At 39.3% G+C, this 20,562-nt stretch overlaps 1 protein-coding gene across 1 annotated transcript in view; it reads right to left on the reverse strand.

The window, feature by feature from the left end:
• Positions 1 to 3,924: 3,924 nt before the first annotated feature.
• The window catches only part of SLC9A2 (solute carrier family 9 member A2), a 34,657-nt gene continuing 18,019 nt past the window's right edge, over positions 3,925 to 20,562 (reverse strand). Inside the window, exons 4-12 of the mRNA XM_068679968.1 lie at positions 18,771 to 18,988; positions 17,258 to 17,460; positions 15,401 to 15,490; positions 13,914 to 13,984; positions 12,256 to 12,417; positions 11,532 to 11,628; positions 10,194 to 10,325; positions 8,209 to 8,302; positions 3,925 to 6,421 (exon numbers count right to left, since the gene is read on the reverse strand). Coding sequence (XP_068536069.1) covers positions 6,051 to 6,421; positions 8,209 to 8,302; positions 10,194 to 10,325; positions 11,532 to 11,628; positions 12,256 to 12,417; positions 13,914 to 13,984; positions 15,401 to 15,490; positions 17,258 to 17,460; positions 18,771 to 18,988 — 1,438 coding nt within the window. The 3' untranslated portion in view covers positions 3,925 to 6,050. The remainder of the gene's footprint in view (positions 6,422 to 8,208; positions 8,303 to 10,193; positions 10,326 to 11,531; positions 11,629 to 12,255; positions 12,418 to 13,913; positions 13,985 to 15,400; positions 15,491 to 17,257; positions 17,461 to 18,770; positions 18,989 to 20,562) is intronic.

Here is a 20,562-nt window from a genome sequence, read left to right on the forward strand (position 1 = left end):
TCATTTTGTCACTGTGTTTTTTCTTCTCTTCCTCTGCGGAAACTATAGCATGAAATAGAAATGGTTAAGTTAATGTTAAAGAAGTGCATTTTTTTTTCCTTTATGGACTAGCTGTTCCTTAAAATGATCATTTGAGTCTGTATGCTTTTAATGTAGAAGGCAAAGAAGCCAACCAAGTGGCCTGACAGCGAATGAAAAAGAAGGAAAAAAAATGAAAACAAAGAACTTACCAGTTTTAAGATGGAATGCTTAAAGCTACTGTTCCTAGTGCGTGGAGACCATGTTTGCATCCCTCATGTTGCCATGGCCATGTAAGCAGCAAGTGATGAGTAAATGATGTCCCAGGAGAGAAGGAGATGTGACTCCCCCTTTTAAGCCGAGGGAGAAGCAGTCGCAGCTATTTTTGACTACATTCTGCTGGGCTTTACTGAATCAGCAGTTTCTTTGATCCATTTGTGGTATCTGAACATAACAAAACCTCTAAATATGGACTAAACTGGAAAAAGAAGTTTCAACCTGCAAATGACTGCAAAGTGAGATTTTTCCCTTACTCACTATTACTTTAGTTTTGGGTTAGTTTTCTTGGGCTTGTATGCCGGGTTGATTATTTATTTATTTACTTATTGCTTTTTCCTTTTGAAATTTTCACTTTTTTTAACATTGACCTTTATGATCAGCTAATGCTGAAGAAACCATATACTGAGCAGTAATTTTTCTGCAAAACAACCGGTAGTGTGTGATAGGTACTCATTTTGTTGCTTTCAAATGATTAAATACAAGTAAGATTAATTGTTGGTTTATGCTCTCTACATTCCAACAGATATTTTATAAATCTATCAGTTCTGCATATTATTTTTTTGTGGTTGTTTTATGTGTGTGATTTTTTTTCTTTTTACTCTGAATTTACTCAGCACAGACCCACCACAGAGGTCTGTACTGTTCTCATTTTCTGAGAACATGTTTCCTGAGGACCACATAATGCAGCTACAGTATTGCTTGTTTATTGGCTTGCTCGTCAGTTCAAGCACTCATTAATTTCATTGAAATCAAGCAGACTGCAACCACTGTGGATATGTTCAAGCATTACCACTCCCCCCTTTTCCCCCCACTTATTCCCCCCTTCAGTTAGGGGTGCTGTGGACTACCCCTGGGTAAGTAATGCTTTATAGCTTGGCACTTTGGGATTTGGAAACTGAAACTGTGCCATTGTTGCTATAATTTTGAAGACTCATTCACAAAGAGATCATCAAGAGATGAATCTTGTAAGGAAGTTTATTATGGCCTGGACTTTGAGAATAAATTTATTCTGAGTGGAGGTCAGACCTTTTTCTCATAAAAATGAAATAGTTAATAGTGCTTCTTTTAAAATGAAGTCTTGAAGCTAAATATTTAGTTATTTTTAATCCAATGTTAGTATCAAAGAGCTATTTTTGAGAAATGCTTTGCAATTGGAGCTGCTCTTTCATTCTGTCAAGTCTATTAAACAAGGTGAGAGCAATAATATGAAAAATAAATAAGCCGGGGTATTTAAAACACTTTTACCTTTCTGCGGCTAAAAATTTCTTCTTGAAACAAAACCTTTGGCAGCTAGAGTGCTGTTGCAACTCATACAATACCAATGTGAACCTCAGCACATTCCAGATCGTGAAACAGTGAGACTCACCAGATCAACCAGTGTAACTATTATTTTCCTCCTGCAATATTAGCCCCGGGTATCAAATGTCACAGGATAAAAAGGCTTCCGAAGCTTCTCAGCCCTGTACAGGAATTGTATCAGGGTTTGACTGCATGGAGAAACAATGCTAACCCAATATCCCATTGTGTTGTCCTATTAGAAGACCTGTCCAGCACCTGCAGAAGGAATTCTGGTGGAGAAAAGTCTCAAGTGGCACAGTGCAGTTTTCAGCCCCAAATCTGATTAACTCCTAAATGCTGAGGTACCCTTCAACTGTTAAGAGGAGAATTAAGCTGTAATATATATTTTAATAAAAAAATAAATAAATAATAAAATATCTGCCAATTAGCAATTAGTCCTTCTTTCAGGATTTAAATAGCACCTGAATAAGGTGAGTTAAGTAGTTCATGAATTCCCTCTGTATTGGGTCCTAAAGCAGATCCTCATTCTCCTGCTTGGACTTGATACCTCCTGCATCTTGTTTTCTGGGCTGTGGCTCCTGGCCTCTACTGTTGGCCTGGCTGGCGCTGTGTGTTGCAGATGCTGTGTTTTAAGCATATTCACAATCATAGTTTTATAGGACCAGAGCTCTTGCGGTACAAGCATGCCTCCAACCAATTTCAAAATCCTTCATCTCTTCAAGAGCTGGGGATGTTGGCAGAACCTAGACAGTTTTGGAAATGGTGACCAGCTGAAGCACTTCTTGCAGTGTCAGCCTTAAAAGGTTTCTGGTGTCTGGAACTGATGGACTTGGCCTCTCTTGAAAAAGCTGGTGCAGAGTGCAATGTATTTACTTCCAGAGACCCCAAGGTACTATTCAGAACAGCATGCATGTTATTTTGGCCAAGTTTTCAACTCAGTTTGTTCCCCTATGTGATTTCTGTGTGGCTTCAACAGAGAATGATATTCTTAAGTTTCTAAATTGTTATGCAGCAGGGTTATCTTCTGTTAAACACCTGTCATTTCAGTGGGCCTTGAATTACACTTTAGTACCAAGCAGTACAGCCCTTAAAATTTGGTCTCTTAAAGCAAATTATTCTTGTTTTCTCTTCCAAATATATGCTGATATACAGATATATATATGCTGGTATGCATATATATATGCAAATATATGCTTATAAACAGATAACTGGCTGTCTATCTACACTGTAGCCCTTGCTATACCTACTTTCTTATCCTATTTGCTTTCAATTTTATAGGCCTCGGAAGCTGAAGGGGAAAAGAAACTCCCAGAGAACCCTAATTCACAGTGTAACATATATTTTCTACTGTCTCATCCCTGAAATTGGACAGCTGGGCATTTATCAAGGCAGTAAAATATTGATACTACAGAGAGCACTGGGGAGTCCATATGGAAACAAACAACAACAACAAGAAGAAATGCGTGGATTTGGCATGTTTCCCAGTCAATGCTGAAGATCTGGTTTTCCGAAGTGAAAAGCGTGTCCCAAGTCAATACACGTTTTTCTCCATCAGATGGTGCTCGAGGACAGCTTTATTGGGCTTCTCGTTCTCTAGCAGACGTGCTTTCTTAGTTACAACATTAAGGAAAGGTTTCTTAACGCAAGCTGAAGCTAGATGGGCACTTGAGGAAGAGGCAAAGGTGCTACTTTGCAGAAGAGGAGAAGAAGGAAAAAAAAAAAAGAGAGAGACAAACCTCAGACCCAAACCAGAGTCTGAGTTGCGTGAGGGGCTACCTGGGACATAGCCTGTGTCACCTGCAGCTGTCTTTGCTACTGAAAAGACCAGGCAGGGAAGCAGTTCCCAAGGTGATGAGATCTGTCCTAGCAGCACCAGAAAAGAGCCTGAAAGGGGTGGGAGGAGCAGGAGAGGGAAAGGGAGGCAGCACTTGCAAGGAGCCAGAGTCCCAGGAGATGTGATTCCGCATTGCAGTGTAACCATGCTGGAGGTTTACCTTGATGCTCCTCTTCTGAGGTTCTCGAAGTGCTTTGAAAAGGTAGCAAATTGCTGGTGTGTCTTGAAGCACCAAGAGCATATTTCATAAGAACAACCTCTACCTTTGTTTTTTTACAATGGGGAACCCAGTTCAAGTACCAATGATCTAAGCAAGTGCTGCACTAACGGACAACACAAGGAAAGCTGTCAGGTTCCTAAAACCTACATCTATTATTTAACATTGTGCCAATAAAACCAACAACCATTTTTTTAAAAAACATGACATCTTTCCCCAATTACTTGGTCATTACCAGCACATGAAGGAGAAAGCTCCACAGAGAATAAACTAAATGTCCATGTGCAACATTTTACATTTATTTATTTGGTCAGATTTCAGATGGACCTGCTATTAAACACCTGGTCTAAACAGTCCCATCTGCAGAGAGGTTTCGGAACTGAAATCCAAACTTAAGGCTTCTTTCTTATTTAATTGTGATATCAGTAATGCAGTGATAGAGTACCTGCTGGCAGTTTTACAGTTGAAATATATTTTCCTGTAGAAATACATTCAAATTTGTTTTTAAAGCTTACTGACTTTGTTAGAACCCGGTTTTATTTCCAGACAAGATATGATCGTTAAAGGGTAGACAAATATTGCCTTCCACAAAAATTATTTTTTGAAAATAGCCATGAACACCTGACTGAGATTTCTAGGGTTCACCTAGTCATCTCTCTGCAGCTTAAAATTTACATTTGACAAACAGCAGAAATTATATAGCCTGAACAGAGAAAAAAGATTAAAAGATGTGACAATAAAAGAGTTCAGGCAGGTTTGACTTTTAAAATACATACATTAAATGAATATTTTGGAAAAGCTGTTAAGTGAAGGAAAGTCATTATCCCTATTTATAAAACTCATTTACCAGCCCGCCCACAAACCTTTGAAAGAAATTTACCCTGTGATTTTAAAAGGAAAATTGATTTTTAATAGTTCTTTCAAAATGAGCTTAAATTTAAAAAAAAAAAAAAAGTAAATCTTATTGCCCACAGATTTAGAAATGTGCTAACGAAAAAAAAAGTTATGATTTCACAGTGTACATTCTTAACTGAAAGTTATGAATCTTGTAACAAGAAGAATGAAAATGATTTTTGCATTGTGCTGAAATGTGTATCTGTGCTGAAGAAAGCTCAAAACTTAAGATAAAGTGGGACAGAAAGTGCAAATTCCTGAGAGCTATTAAGTATCATTTATTTTAATGCACCCTCCCTTTTCATATGCACTCAGATGACAGCCGTTTATGCTAGGGTGAAGAAAGTCTGCATTTCTTATGGGTTTTAGTAAGGTGCACAGTGACTGCAACTGATTCCAGAGCTCTGTGGTGCTACTTTTACTGTACAAACAAATCAGAAGGAACATTTGTGTTCCTTGGAGTGCATAGCCCAAAGAAAAGATGATCCTCCCCCCTTATAAATGAAGAAACAAAAAGTAAAATAAGTTGACCAGGTTCACAAGCATGAGTGAAGGAGCTTTCTTGAACCTCGGTGGTCCCAAAACTCAAACAGGGCACTGCTGGCTTCATCTATGTGCAGTGCTCAACAACTATTCTACTGCTGTGTTTGCACTGCCATGGAAAAGCTAAGGTGCAAAAAGCAATTTGGAACAGTAACATTTTTTATCTACTTGAAGTCTCTTTTTAGGGCTTCTGGTGTCCTTTTAAGTGCTCTAGTCTTGTTGACATTAGTCAGAATCAAGGTTCAGATTTCAGTGAGAATTCAGATTTCCCTTGGCGATTCGCAGTACCATTCAAAGGCTACATATTGCCAACATTTAAAAAGTAAAAATTCAAGCTATTCAGGTCTTGTCTCTGTTGCAGCTTCCCTCTATAAACTGTGCAATTCTGCTCCAACAGTTTACTCCTTCTCTTCTTCCTCTGTTTGCACATCACAGCTCTTGCAACAAACTGGGCTCCAGGAATATACTTATTCTTCTTATGAAGTCTATATGATAGGTGCATTGTGCAATTTTCAGTGTTACTCATATTAAAGCTCTGGTTAAAACAAGTATTATTTGATCATAAATAAAACCTGAAATGATATAGGTTTTTTGTAAAGAACCCCTTCATCACTGGACTTTCATGATTTTCTATGGATATCTGGGTATTGTACTTGCATGACTTGGTTCCACAGGAGATGATGTGATAAGGCACGTTTCCATCCTATCTTAATAGTGGATATAATGTAATTAAAGCATTGCCATAAGTTATTTATAAAAGAGATATTTTTTAATGTCCTCAGTTTTGCAATTTCTCCAGTATTCTTTTCACTTATTTAATGGCATTGGCTTTGTCCAAATGGAAATGCTTAGATCCACATTAAGGTTTGTCTTCTCTTTAATGGATCCCACTGTCTGATCAGATAGTTTAGAATCCTAACTTGATATGCCCACTGCTTATTACCAATAGTTCAGTTTCGGCTGTATTCAATACGGCTGGTTCTCAGGCTTATTTCTCTGTCTTTCCCCTTGTGACGCTTGCCTAACCAATCGTGGTGGTGGTATAGGTCTTGCTGACCCATGGTCTGCAGTCAAATCTTCCCTGCTCAAAGTGCCAAATCTTGGTCTCGTCAGCAGTGGCTGCCTGAACCCAATGGATGGCTGAGGCAGACTGCCTGGCTCCTGCTGCTCTCCTCGTCCGTTCTGGCTCCCATCGACTTCATTCTTCCACTCCATCCTTAACTCAGACGGTGGCCGCTGCTGCCTCAGTCTCTGTTCTCTCAAGATTTTCCCTGCTCTGGGTCTTAAATTGAGCACCGTGGTAGTGGCATCCATTTCAGAGTCACTGCTGTCACCCACTGTTGATTGAAAACAAAATTAAAATTTGACATAGAAACGAGATACTCTCACCCTCACACCCCATAAGAGGCATTTCCAGGACACTGCACTTACAGGCACTCTACAAACTTGACTTTGGAAAAGTAGCATCAATGTTCCACCAAGCAAAGGATCTCCCAAGGGCAATGACCAGCTGGGAGGAAACATCCCATCCTTATTACACCTAAGCTATCAAAGAAAAAATACAGGGCAAATCTCACAGCTTGCAAGTGCCACAAACTCCTTCATCTCCTCACAGCAAGGTAGAAAATGGCCAAGCTGGGAAGCTGGCGTAACCATTCAGGGAATACTCTTAAATGATAACTATCAGGTAAGCTCAGCTGGAAACATTTTGGGTGTGTGCATGTGCAATATATTTTCCCCCGCAGACTTTTTTTAATTAATGAACATCTTCATCAAAACTTGCACACTTCAGTCACTTGGTAATCATTTTAACAATCGTTTATGAATGACTCAGATTTGTTCTTAGGCTCACGTCAGATATAGTGTTTTAAATGAATCAAAGCAAAGATTTGCATATTGTGCAACTGTCATAAGAGCAACTTCCATTAGTAACCTACATGTTATTTCTTTTAAATAGGTGAGGGAGAGGTCAACAGAGTATATCACTATATAATTGTCCATTCACCCAGATAATTTTATATCAAGGAAGGTCTTCATCATACTGTGTTTTTAGGCTTTTCTTCTCCTAAATATGTCATATGATATATATTTTTGACATTTGAATAATCTGGAGGCATTTTTCCTCTTTAATATCTAATTCTAGGTGACAGTAGGTGACCTCTGCAGACATAACTATAGAATAAAATGCATCCTACATTCAGGAGAGCAAAGATGTAATTAACAGCAGACAAAGACATGGTCTATTGTTAAATTAATTTGTAAGAGGGGGAGTCTAATTGGGCTGGGATGTTGTCAGGACATTTTAGTGAATGTACAGAGATTTAAACTTCTCAACAAAAGATCTAGATGGTTGCTTGGCATGAAAGGGAATGTTCCTGAGAATGATATAGGCATTGTAATGAAATTAGTAGCAAATAAAAGTAACGTATAGAGTTGGAAAAGTTTTCACATCAAATTGTTGCCTTCCTCCAGATTTTTTTTCTTTTTTTTTTCTTTTTATTTTTTAGAAACCAAGAACTCCAAAATGAAACACTTGTGAGTTTAGGCATAAAAATAAATAAATAAACATTTAATTCGTAAACCACAGACTTTTGAGATGTTCTTCATGAGATTTATAAATCAGACATCATGTCCTCATTTTCCTTGCTGGTTTGGTTCTCAAGGCACTGTCATCTGCTCTGACCCCAGTAAGAAAAGAAACCACACAGGGTCGCAGCCCAAGAGGGAGATCTGGGTATTATCGAATAAAGATGTGGAGAATACGCAATGAACAGACTTTCTGGTGCAAGTGTCTCACATGAGGAGATGTGCTGTGAGGACCATGCTGCTACAGCATTTGAACTGAGAAAGCCCCACAAGATTGTTTATTGGGGCATTTCTCCGCACTAAAATACCTGCTTTAGAACCCATCATTTTTAATGCTCCAAGACCCCTGCTAAATATCCAGCACCTACAAATATTCTGTGAAGGCATTAACTCTAGAATGAGAGCACTGTACATGAAGTAGTTAAAATTTATTTCAGTATTAACATACTGACTTCTTTACATCGTCCCTGGAAAAGCTTTCCTTTTATGTAGGCAAGATGAGTGCAGCACAGTAAGAGAGCAGAAAATTTTCCATTACCTCTGGAAGATGTTTTATTTCTTACACGTAGTTTCTCTGGGAGTTTAGTGTTTTTAGGAAGTGAAAGAAATCTTTTTGTATTTGCAGCAGCAGCCTGTCCAAAGAAATAAGTGAAATGTTAAGTTACAGCAAAAGGAAGTACCTCCATACTGTATGTTAAGATAAACAACCGAGGCTTGAACAGACTTAGGTAGCTAAAGGGCTAGAGAGTAGTTTGGGATTAGCTAATACGTGATCTTTTACTACACACTCAATTAACACTTCTGGTTGAGGTCTGTGGTAAGGTAAGGACTGGGTATTCTCAAGCAGCTTAATCAAAGCAGAGCCTAGTGCTATGCCCTCTGAGATCAGAGTTAATAAATATATGCTCTCTGACCTCAACCTTACCTGTATACATTTTCCAGAGGAAGGCAAAGCGTCATTTTATGCAATTCCAGTCTGGAACCTTATTAGTCAGCTACAAAAATTAGCTTGAGACTGAAGCTTGGGCACAAGAAGTAATCTGTATTCTGATCCTGCAAACACCTTATACATATAAATGACTTTTATAGTTGACTAGTCACACTAGTTGACGAGGAAGTTAGGCACCAGTGTGACCATTTACCAGTGCAGGGCATAAAAGCCTTGTTTTCCCAAGACTAAGCTCTAAAGTCCCTGGGTGCAGAGCACACCTCTGGCGTGCTCTGGCGAACACTTCCTGGAACATACAAGGTACTTTCCAAGACAGGGTGATTTTTAAAAAGTCAGAGATTTCTCAAGGGTACCCTTTCTCTCATTTGTATATGAAGATCTGTTTAAAACCTTTATGATCTACCAGCTCTCCCCTGCCTGCACCACCATCACTGCATACGCAAAGGGAGTGTGTAAGGAAAATCTACTTTCCGTGAGACATTTTTCATCTTTCGATATTTTTGTGCTTCTCAGGACCACTTCTGTAGTCTGGCCACGTGCACCAGGCACGAACCTACAGATAACACTTCCTTGTGTAGTGTATTTATTCAAGGATAATTATTTTTAAAATAACAGTCTGTCCATTTTAAAAAGTTGTCCGACACCATCTTTCTCTCTGCCCCCAAAAATGACTCAGTCCTGCTAAGTGTCTTCAGTATCCCTTCTAAAAAATCAACATGTGTTACTGTGGTTGAGAACAACACAAAGATCATTCAGAAACAGACTTATCACCACTCATGCCACAGGTCACCCAGGTAAAGATCACAAATGGGATGCAGTACTTATTGTAGACATCATTATCAGCAGCCTCAGTAGCTGAAGGACATATACACGTTTATTAATGAAGTCGCTAAGTGTTCTTGTAACATGAAAATACGTGTTTATAGGGTGGTTAATTTCCCTCAAAGATAAAATGGGAGTATCATCTTCTCTATTGTTGCTCTCTTTGGAAGGTCTGAAGTTTACAACGATGGCATAAAAAGATTGCTTCAGAATCAAATGTCAACACAACATGCCATTTCTTGCATATAGAGGAGTTTTTCCTATCCTGTGTCAAAACCTGAAGTCCTGACCACTTTTTAAGAATCCTAAGGAAATGGTGACAGATTTCAAATTGAGTGCTTACCCTGTCAAACTTGACCAAAAGTTCTCCTCTTTCCCATATTTTGGAGCATACTGTAAGTAGTTTGACTGTCTCAAAGTCATTTTCTACCTTGACCATCCACTCTTCATCAAAATACTGACAGAATTCTGGCCATGACACACAAGTACGCTGTGTATGGAACCTGCTCAGCTCCTCTGAGATAAAATCATAGCAGGACATCCCACTCTTAAATTCCACAGTATTTAAGGTTTTCTGAAGGGGTCAATGCAAACTAAGGGCCCCAAGTGTACAGCTGAGGGTGTAAGTGTGACATTATATGTGCTGTTGTCTTTCAGATTTGGGATTTATTTCTTCTGCATTTCAGATTTTGTTCTGCATGGCATTCAGCTACTGAGAGCTGTTTTCTATAAATCAACTAAAATGCAAGTACCGGTCTTTCTCTTGACAGGCTGTTAGTTTTCCTTAGGCTCTCTCTAAGGCTGTGCCGGCGACGGATCAGAATTTCTTTGGCCTGCTTCTCATTTGCATCTGCAGCCAGGCTATGTCGGTTATATGACATTGTCTGAAACAGAAAAGCAGTGATTACATTCTGAAAAGAACAATGTCAAACGTTGAGCTGTATGAACAATACAAAATAGGATTTTTGCTTTAATATTTTAATAACCACCATAAATCCTTGCAAACAAAATCATATTAAAGATGATTAAGAACAAGAACAATAATTATGCTGGCATTTTTTTTAGTCAGAGGCTTCGTGAGCAGCTGCTTGTTTTTTAAGCCTGCTGATATTTGTAATGAAACAGAAATTGCAGAAAGCTGACTTAATACAGTGTTTACCCCCACGTTGTACTAGCTCAGTCAATGTCAATGGAGGATGCACATTTGAAAGTGATAAGATGAGTCACCTAGAGGGAAGTCATTTTTACCTCCAGCAAGTTGAAGCAAGCTCCAGTTTTGAATGTTTTCCAAGGGCGCAGACATTCAAACTACTTAGCCACAGGAGGGTAAATGTGAAATGTCCTTTTGCTTTTATTTCACTGTTTTTCCAGCTCATCACCTCTGCTCTTAATACAAACAACTTCACAACTGGAGGCAAATGGGAAATCTAATCCCATATCATGAAGTGACCAAAATACTTATAGAAGTGGGGCAAGGTTGGGTTGAATTTGCACCTATTACCCTTTCTAAGTAATGGAAGTATATTGCAAGTAATATGAGAAAAACATTAAGTTTTATCAATAGTATAAGATCATGTAAGCAATTTGCATGAAGGATCACAAATACGTTGCTCTACATATGACAGCAGATTTGTAGACAAAAGAAGTAAATAACAGGATTAATTATTATGCTGCAGCAAAGCAGATGCTGTGCTGGCCCAAAGATGTCATAGAACCATAGAATATCCCAAGCTGGAAGGGACCCACAAGGAGTCCAGGTCCTGGCTCCACACAGCACAACCTGAATCAGACCCTATGTCTGAGAGCAGTGTCCAAGCACTGCCTGAACTCCAGCGGGCTTGGTGCTGTGACCATTGCCCTGGGGAGCTTCCTTAATGGCACAACAAAGCTTCAGGAGCAAACCCTGCTAAATGGTGAACCCAAGACCCAGAGGTCCAAATTCACCACACTGCAGTCCTCTAATATATCATTAGCACCTGAGCTGACAGTACCGTAAATGGAGTGAACAAAAGGAAGACTGAAAAAGCAGAAAGCTAATAAGTATATTCAAAAAGTAGTGGGTATTTAAGTATGAAAAGCTTCATTCTTACTCGATGTCGTATTTGGTAGAGATTCTTTGTTAGAATTTCCCGCATGTTTTCCATTTCAGCAGGAGACAATGGCTTTATTTTTCCTTCATGATATTCACTGTTGCAGAATAAAAATAATTAATTGAATAAATAAATAAAACAAAACAAACAGGAAAATACATGAAAGAGAGAGAGAGGGAAAGAATATTTATTTTTATGATTGGAAATTACATTTGAACTGTTTTCTTTGCTAGAGTTGGAAACAGCATTTTAAAACAACTGAGGAAGAGGTAAAAATGTACCAGGTAAGAATGAAACCTTGATCTCATTTGAGTCAGGTGCTAAGGCTCAAAACCCACTCTCCAAAACTTGGTATTGCTTTCACTAAATTGTAAATTTGACTAAGACACTTTTTAAAATGTCCCTCAGGCTTCCCTTGTAGTTCCTTGTAGCAGATGTGCAGGCACTGGTTTAAATCCAGCTCAGTACTAGGCAGCAAATCAATGTTCCCTGTGAGCTGCATGCAGCTGCCCTTGTAAAACTACACGCTCCGGAAGATTGAGGCTTACTGAGTGCTTTTTATGTGAGCTGCAAGTGAAACGCTCCGGTTTCATGTCTGCTTACTGTTCATGCGACATTAGGACACAAAGTACCCTAAGTTAAAATGATTATCTTGCCTATGGACTGTGAAATACATTACATGACCCCACCGCAATGCTCAGCCACACTGGCCTAGCTGGCTTACCTGAGAGACACCGATGATGGGACTTTGCTGATCATTCCACTCTCTGCCATCTCGATGGCATGCTTTATTTCCAGCTTCTTGTACAAAGAAACAATGCTGGATTTGGGCTGGTTCTCCCGGATGAGAAGTCTTCGCAGGTATTTATTGTCAAACTTTTTAAACCTGTATGAGAGGCAAACCAATCCAACCACTTAATTTCAACAATGCATAGCTGAGGAAAGCTGCTATACTGTAGCTAAAGTGATTGTGAAGGAGTTTATTCCCTTGGAATATGTGTATATTAAGAATTTAGGGCTGTATAACACTTAATCAAGGGTCAAGTTCATCTTTGTTTCAGATAGTCTTAACCTATGTTTTGGTTCATCTGTTAAAGCACATGGTCCCTGGCAGCAACATTTAACTTTTAGGTACTACGTGTTACTGGACATTATTGTTTCTAATTCTTCGCTTTCACTGAGACAAAGGGAACATTAAATATTTACTGTAATAACAACTAAAAGGTCTACATTTGCACCCACTGCTTTTTCCTTTGAAATTTTAGCTTGCTCTTGTAAAACTTCAGAAGTTCTCCTCTTCTCTAAAGCAACCACAACTCTCTTGGATGCTTAGTGAAAAAACATTGATTAGAGCCAGGGTAACTTTGTTTGTCAGAAAATATTCTGCCCTCCAGTCATTCTGAAATTATTCTTGAATTTCAGTCAGAAGTGTTTCTGAAGGTCAGAAAGAGGTGGGACTTTCCTTTGCTCCATAATCTGTTGGTTAAAGATCTCACACAGATTGGAGGAGAACCAGGCTAAGTAAAAAAGAATTGTACCCATGTTATCCATCTGTCAGGAACACATCCTCTGTCATGCCCTCTAATCATTTGGAGAGGGATCTTCTCAGCCTCTCCTGCTGATGCTCTTTCCTCTGTACGAAACACTTAAATTCTTATTGGAGCAGTGACTGGAAGGTGGGTGAGCAATGCCCATGCTTTGGGGTTGAAGGTTTTGGGTGAAAAAGAATGTACTTCTGCAAAAATGGGGTTAGATCCAAACAAATGATGATGATGATGATTCAGCAGCTAAACTGAACACATGAATAATTCAGGTATAGCCAGTGGTAATCTTCTTAACTGACACTAAGTCCTAAATAATACCATCAGGAACTGTGGAACTGCCTGCCATTAAGATCTCTCATGCACCTCATGCCAGCCAGTGCCTTGATCTTCCTAGAGGAAGTCCCAGAGCTTTTGTTTGTTTCTCATCAACTAGGGAACTAACCCCGCACTTAACACCACAGAGGCATACAATTTGCAGCAGCATCCTGAGCAGGAAAGCCAGCTTGGGATGAAAAGCTCAGCAGACATACAGGAAATGCTCTGAAACTGTCAGAAATAGGGAGATTGCACTCATCCTCAGAAGGTAGAATACTTTACCCTGGGATCAGAGGGCTATACTTTTTCCCAGCTGGAGATTTTGTCCTGTTTGCTTGTGGTTTAGTTAAAAAGACATTGTTTTTCTGCCTTCTCTTTGTAACCCACACGTTCTAAAAACAACCACCCGCTTTCAAGAATAAAATGCCGAAAATGAAATCTGATGCCCAACAGCCTCTATTTGTTGCTGTGGAGCCAGTTTAGTTTCCCATGTATAACAAAGAGTTTTAAATGCCATTCTTACTTATCTCTCCAAAAGTTGTGACCCCAGTGTCCACACACATCTTCAATTCCCGTCTTCACATGATCAAAGAACTAAAGGGGAAATGTTGGATCATTACACAAACTTACAGACATAATTTGGTTTGCCCTTAGATATTATGCTTCAACTTCAAAACAGAAAAGCCTGGTCAGAATTCAGGACAATGCTTGAATTTAACAAAATGCAACTAAATTATGTTAACTAAATTCAGTCTAAACAAACAAGTGCAGGCTTGGCTTATGGATATTGAAAGGAGTCTGTCCTTGCCTCCATTCAAATGCCATGGAGGGCAGCATGATCTCAGAGCTGGATTCTGTTCTTCTCCCCGGGAGCTCCATCAGCTCACAGCCCCAGAAGGATTAAAGTCAGCTGCCAATCTCCACGTCAATCTTGCTGATCTCCTATCTAAATCTGGAGGTAATTTGTTTTTCCTATATTTTCATTTCTTTTATGTTCCGTAACCAGTTGGGGCTATGCCTGTGCCTTCTTCAGGGACTTCCCCAGGCTTGACAGTGAGCCAGGTATGACTTTGTGGAGGAGACAGCCTGAAAGGGCAGGAGATCCCCATACCAGCACTTGCCCTTCTGGATGCACAGGGTAGAGCAGCAAGAGCCAGCATCAGGTCCTGAGCTCCTATTTCAGACGACTATGGTCCAACATCACCTCAAAACATCCTGAGCCCCCAGTATTAGAACCATGCTCTTCCTTACTCTATTACCAATTACAAAAGGATGAGCCAGTCCATCTAAGATTTCACTGGATCCCCAGAGGTGGCTCACAAACAGTTGTGCTCTTGATTCAAGTACCATAGCAGGGGGGCTCTAAAATTCAGAAGGAAATCCTGATAGTTTTGTGCAAAAAGTAAGTTCTAGAAGTATTAGATGTCTAGATTTTGTTCTTTACTGAATGTCACCCTTATTATTCCTCAATTTGGAATTTAAAACCACCTACCGCAGGTATGCTGTAAGTAGAAATACATTCAAGAACATGCACAGCTAATGAGCCACAATAATTAGACATACACATACCAAATACAAATCCACTGAGAGGTTGGTGATGTGAGAGTTAGGGAAGTTTAAATGTGTCTTTAGAAGGAGTTTACATATGTTTAATTAGACTAACTCAAATACAATGTAATGTAATTAAATTGCCAAAGGTTTCTAATGTAGTCAAGTTCTAAAATAACACATGTCCTAAGAGAAACAAATCACAAGAAGATAACTTACTTCAACAAGTAACAAAACAAGGTGAAGATTCCCAAATAATGATACATAACTATGATAATTTTGATAATGATAAAAATTTAAATATAAGCTTTCCAGTTGTTGTGCTTAGAACAGCCATAGAAAAGAAATCTTAAAGAGTGCATTTATCTCTGTAGTACTGTATGTTAAATCTCTCATTTTGAAAGTCATTAGGAATTTTATCTATATGAAGGTTTCATCTGTAACACGAAAGGTGCAACATACCCTGTTATAAATTTCTTCACTGACAGCAGGTTGCTTTTTATTTGACCTTTTGACATCAAGAAACTCCACCAGTGGTCGAATTGTTATTCCCTGTGAAGAAAAAAGAAAATATTTATGTGTTTTTCCATAAGCATAAAAGAAAAACAAAAGCTTTTGGTCTTTTGCATCTCGGTCAGAGCAGTGAAAATGGCTGTGGATAATTTTTTTAACTCCAAAAATTTTCTTACTTCAGGTACTCAAATATGTCTCAACAGTAGCGCTAAAATTGTTATTGAATGGCTTTAGACCAGACCCATGACACCAAGATTTTTGTTAAATATGTATCCATGTTATACTACTCTCAAAGAAAGAACAAATGCTTTGGCTACCACTAAATGATATTTTGAACCATTATTTGTGGAAGAATTTACATCATGGTTTATTTGTACAGGCACACTGACACAGGAGAGAGAAATGAATCTAATGGTGTTGAGATCAGCCCCTACTATCCCAGACAACCATGTCATGTATTTCTATTCATAAATGAATCAAGCTTTATCTCAAAAGTAGTTAGGTTTCTTTGCCCCATTGCTCATACTGGAACACTCCTCCTGAACCTCATTGTTCTGATAATTAGAAAGCTGCTTCTTAATTACATCATGGTCACTTTGTACCACTTTGTTCTTGTGCCAACATTGTCTTTTTGGCTTGAACAGTGTTCCTCCTTCTCTGGTGTTCACTCCCTGATATAAACAGTAATTACATTCCCTCTTCTCCTTCATTTTGCTGAGGCCAAGACATTCTGGTCTCCTTTCACACAACAGGCTTACCAGTCCCATGATCAGTCTAGAACATTACTTTGTTTTCTCCTGGAAATACCTGTCTCAGTATGTCTTGAGATCACATTTGGCTTTCTTCTGTCCGTATTGCATTGGTGGCTTAAACTCCACACCATTATCATTATCATTAGTATACCTGTGTCTTTTTCCCTAGATCTTTTTTTTTCAGAATGAAAGGTCCCCATTTCATAAGAGAAATCCCTAGTAAGAAAGTCATTGCAAAAACACATTTGCACTTACTACTGTTAAATTTCATTATATTTCTATCATATTGCTATCATTTCTATCATATCTGCTCTCCTTTTCCTAGCTGCTTCCCCATTAAGTTGTCACCTTCTGAAGTCTGTCCTCAAAAACCATCAGCACCAAAAAGCTCCTCTGTCAATAACAAGAATATTAAACAAAACCATCCCCAGGAACCATCCTTTGAGGAGTTCTCATCAGCCTCATCAGTTCTCATCAGTTCTCATCAGCCTCATCTGTCCAGGATGGTCAAACCCGGGAGCAGGTACCTAAAGAGGCTGGGGGATCTCCATCCATGCAGATATGCAGAACCCAACTGGCCATCACCCTGAGCAACCTGATTGAGCTCTTGCAGGTGGCCCTATTGTGGGCATGGGGCTGGACTAGAGTCCCTCAGAGGCCCTATGCGTCTATTCCCTATTTAGGAGAAATTTCCAGCTCCTTCCTCATTCACTTTACAATCATTCAAAGACCAGTCTAAACCTCAGTTTAATTAACAGTTAAGCTAACAATCTCCTGTGTAGCAGCTCGCTCCCTTCCCCCCCCTCCAACCTCATAGGGTTTTAAATGCTTAATGCTACTTACATGTTCGCATAAGTACTTAATATCTGGCATACTTTTGCTACCTGTCTGCTGACTGCATAGCATTTTTTTTTGTAAGTATGACCATGGAGCAATACAGAAGTATGTTCCTTCAAGTATGTTCCTTCCAGTAATTTAAGACACCTATTTTTCTACCCACTTCTTATTTACAACATTTTTTAGAAAGAAAAGTCCAGAAGAGGAAAGGGGTTACCTGAATGAAAACAGTAAAGAATATCACCACGATAACGGCAGTGATGAACAACTTCTTCCTGGGGAACACAGTAGAAGGAAGCAGAAACACAAGTGAAAAACAAATAGCTCCTCGGAGGCCTCCATAGGCAATAATAAATTGGTCCTTAAAAGTGAGAGGAATTGTCCGGAACACATTAATGATCTGAGTCAGAACAAAAACACCTGAAGAAAAAACAAAATGGAAATACAAAAACAAAAACAAAAAAAAAAAAAAAAGAGAGAGAGAGAAAAAGGAGAAATTAAAATTGCATGGAAATCCCCCACAATACTAATATTTGTTTTGAAACACCTTTATGTGCTTCTTTATTACTTATTATGGAAGAAATGAAATGTTATATAGCAGCTTGAAAACACCACAGAAGAAAAAAAATAAATTTCCAAGAAGCAGTCTTAAACATACCCATCTCAGGTCAGCTGGATTTAGGACCTGAAGCACCTAACTGAGAGCCATGAGACAGCCACTATGCATTTCCAAAGCAGCAACAATTTTTGTGTCAGTATAGCCTGAAACACCTAAATTACATTTTTAAATGGGATATAAAGTGCTTTTGAACACACTGTGTTGTCAAATCTGTGCTTTGAATTCTGCAAAATCTTAGTCTCTTAATTTTACTTGCATAGACAGAAAGGATGGAGGACTGGGGATGGAACAAGAAGATATCAGTAAATGGGGGTGTACCAAAGGCACAGGCTCCAGACATGGGGCAGGCTGGAGTGAAGGCATAAAGGCAAGTGAAGGGAGCAAGCCTATGGCCCTGAGCTAAGGGGCAGTCAGGCTGGTTTTCGGTATAAGGTATTAATTGTGGGGTTACATGTGGTGGAGGAAAAATAGTACATATCTGTGCAGTGAAGGGAGACTTTGGAGCTAGAAACAGGAGTAAGGAGGCAGTCCAGAACATGAGCTGCTCGTATGCGCAGATGGGCCAAAGTATTACACAGCAAACTGAGATTGAAGACCTATGAATCTGACATCTACTTTGGTATCAAGGTAAACGAAAAAGAGCTAATATTGCAAACACAGCAGGGTCAAGCACTTTCCTCACATCATATGCCTGAACAACACTACAAATATAGCATTTCTTGTTTTGATGCTATTAATGTCAATGATGGGGAAAAACACAAGCTACGTAAGAATTAAAACAAAAACAAAATCTTTTTATTGTTGCAGAACTGATGATCCTTTTAAGTAAAAATGGTTAATTTGTAAATAAATGTGTAATTAGATATATGTATTCTGATTACCATGCCTACTGCTTCTGCCTTCAGATAGGCAAGATCAAGACCAAACTGATGTTTAGGTTCTGTTCTGGGAAAAGGTGGAAGCTGACCCTGAGATCTATAAAACATTATAAATAAGAAGACAATTCCACAAGCTGATAGGACTGCCTAAATTTTGGCATTTTCTGCTAGAGGAAAAGCGGTAGGAGTTTTCTCTTGTAAAGAACGCGATGTGCAGTCTGAGACTTGCTTACCCAGTGCCCTCCAGATTAAACAGAAAAGGAGGGTGAAGCTAACGAAGGCCCAGTTCCACTCATGGTTCTTCCCGACTGTGGACACTCCCATGAAAATAAAGATTAACGTCTCACTGACACTGCTCAACATCTTCATAAAATACTTTATCGTCGTATACGATTTCTGGGAAACGTTTTCCTCCACATATTTATTCATAGTCATGGCACAAGATGTAATCCTGGAAGGCAAACATAATGCTGTATCATTGGCATGATTTCTTCTACCCTCTCTCATTTCTACAGAATACTATCACTTTCCCATAGTCTTCTCTAAAGTGCAAAGCACAACTTATTCCACCACCACCAAATATAAAAGTTATGGACTTAGCGAACCTCCAGCTTGGGGCATAGTTTTTTTTTTTCCTCACAGTGGGAAGTTTTCTGAGAAGACATCAGTATATGGAGAGTTTTGTCACATATTAAATCCATGTGATCTGTGCAAGGGTCACTCAAACTGTGTATTTTAAGAGAGGCAGAGCTGAGGAAAACCAAGCACATCCCTAGAGAACTGGGACTGCTGTTCCTATTGCTGCTGAAGGGCATCAGACAGACGTCCTTCAGACATCAACAGACAGGATGGAAACTGTAGGTGCTGGGGCTGGACTTTACTCCCTTCCCATACGTAGTTTCCCCACCAAACCATTCCTCCTGCAATGGCAGTGACAGTAGCCAGCTCCGCGTTCCTGGTAAAGTAAGCAGCAAGGCTACAGAAAACTTCTCCTCCACTCTAGGACTCTGCTTGTTTTGTGTACACACAGAGCTGACCATGGTTTCAGAAGTAAAAAACACAACCAGAAATCATGCTGGCGCTGTTGCACATTTAAAGCACTCACAAATGAATGAAATGCATATCTCAACTGATATGTGAGAATAGACAGGATTTACTATGTCTACAAGTCCTTCATCTAGGCCTGTTAGTAAACACAGGTTCTTAAGCAGCAGGAAGAGCAAAGTAAAGAATGACATTACTGTTTGTACGTCATTTGCTCAGGATGGTGTTGTATCCCACAGTGCAGGGATGGCTGAGACTATTCAGCTGCAAAGTCTTCAGGCTTAAAGACGGTTAGCAGTGCTGACTAGAAGATAACCTCAAGGTGGTGCCTCGGAGTAAGGAAGCACAGTCTGAATTGCCTAATAATCATCAAGGTGGGCAACTAGTGCTAGATGAATTGAGAAACAGCTGTCGTTCTTAGTTCTTTTACCTAAGGCAAAAGCATGACTTCCCTCCCTGCAGCCATGTCTTTTCCAATTTCCCAGTTAAAACAGTATTATACACACCCACTAGTGATTCTGAGCCAAATGATATAGAGTAAACCTAAACAGTGGTAGAGAAGTGTATTTATGTTGCCTTTCTGAATATAGCCCATGAGGACTTACATGTATACCATGGTTACTTGTCCCAGTACCACCAGCTTTCAGTTTATAAACACTATTTGCTGACACAGGTGATATCTCCTCCTACTGAAATGTTCACATTGCTCTCTCTCATGAAGGAAGTAGATCAAAAGTGTTCCAGACCCTCCTTGGAAAGAAGCTGAGGAACATTTCCTCATGTCTCATGCAGATTCCAGTGAAGAAAATCTAATTCTGTGTTCTCACTCCAAGCTGTTAGTCCCATCTCTGAACAACTCAGTTGTCCCTGACTGTAAGTGCAAATGGAAAAGAAGGCAGAGGGAAAGCTCAGAACAAACCTACTGACTGGAATACTGGAAAAAAACATGTCTAGATTCTTTCTTCTAAAAGTTTTTTTTTT

The sequence above is a fragment of the Anas acuta genome, chromosome 1 (assembly GCF_963932015.1).
Source record: "Anas acuta chromosome 1, bAnaAcu1.1, whole genome shotgun sequence".
Lineage (NCBI taxonomy): Eukaryota > Metazoa > Chordata > Aves > Anseriformes > Anatidae > Anas > Anas acuta.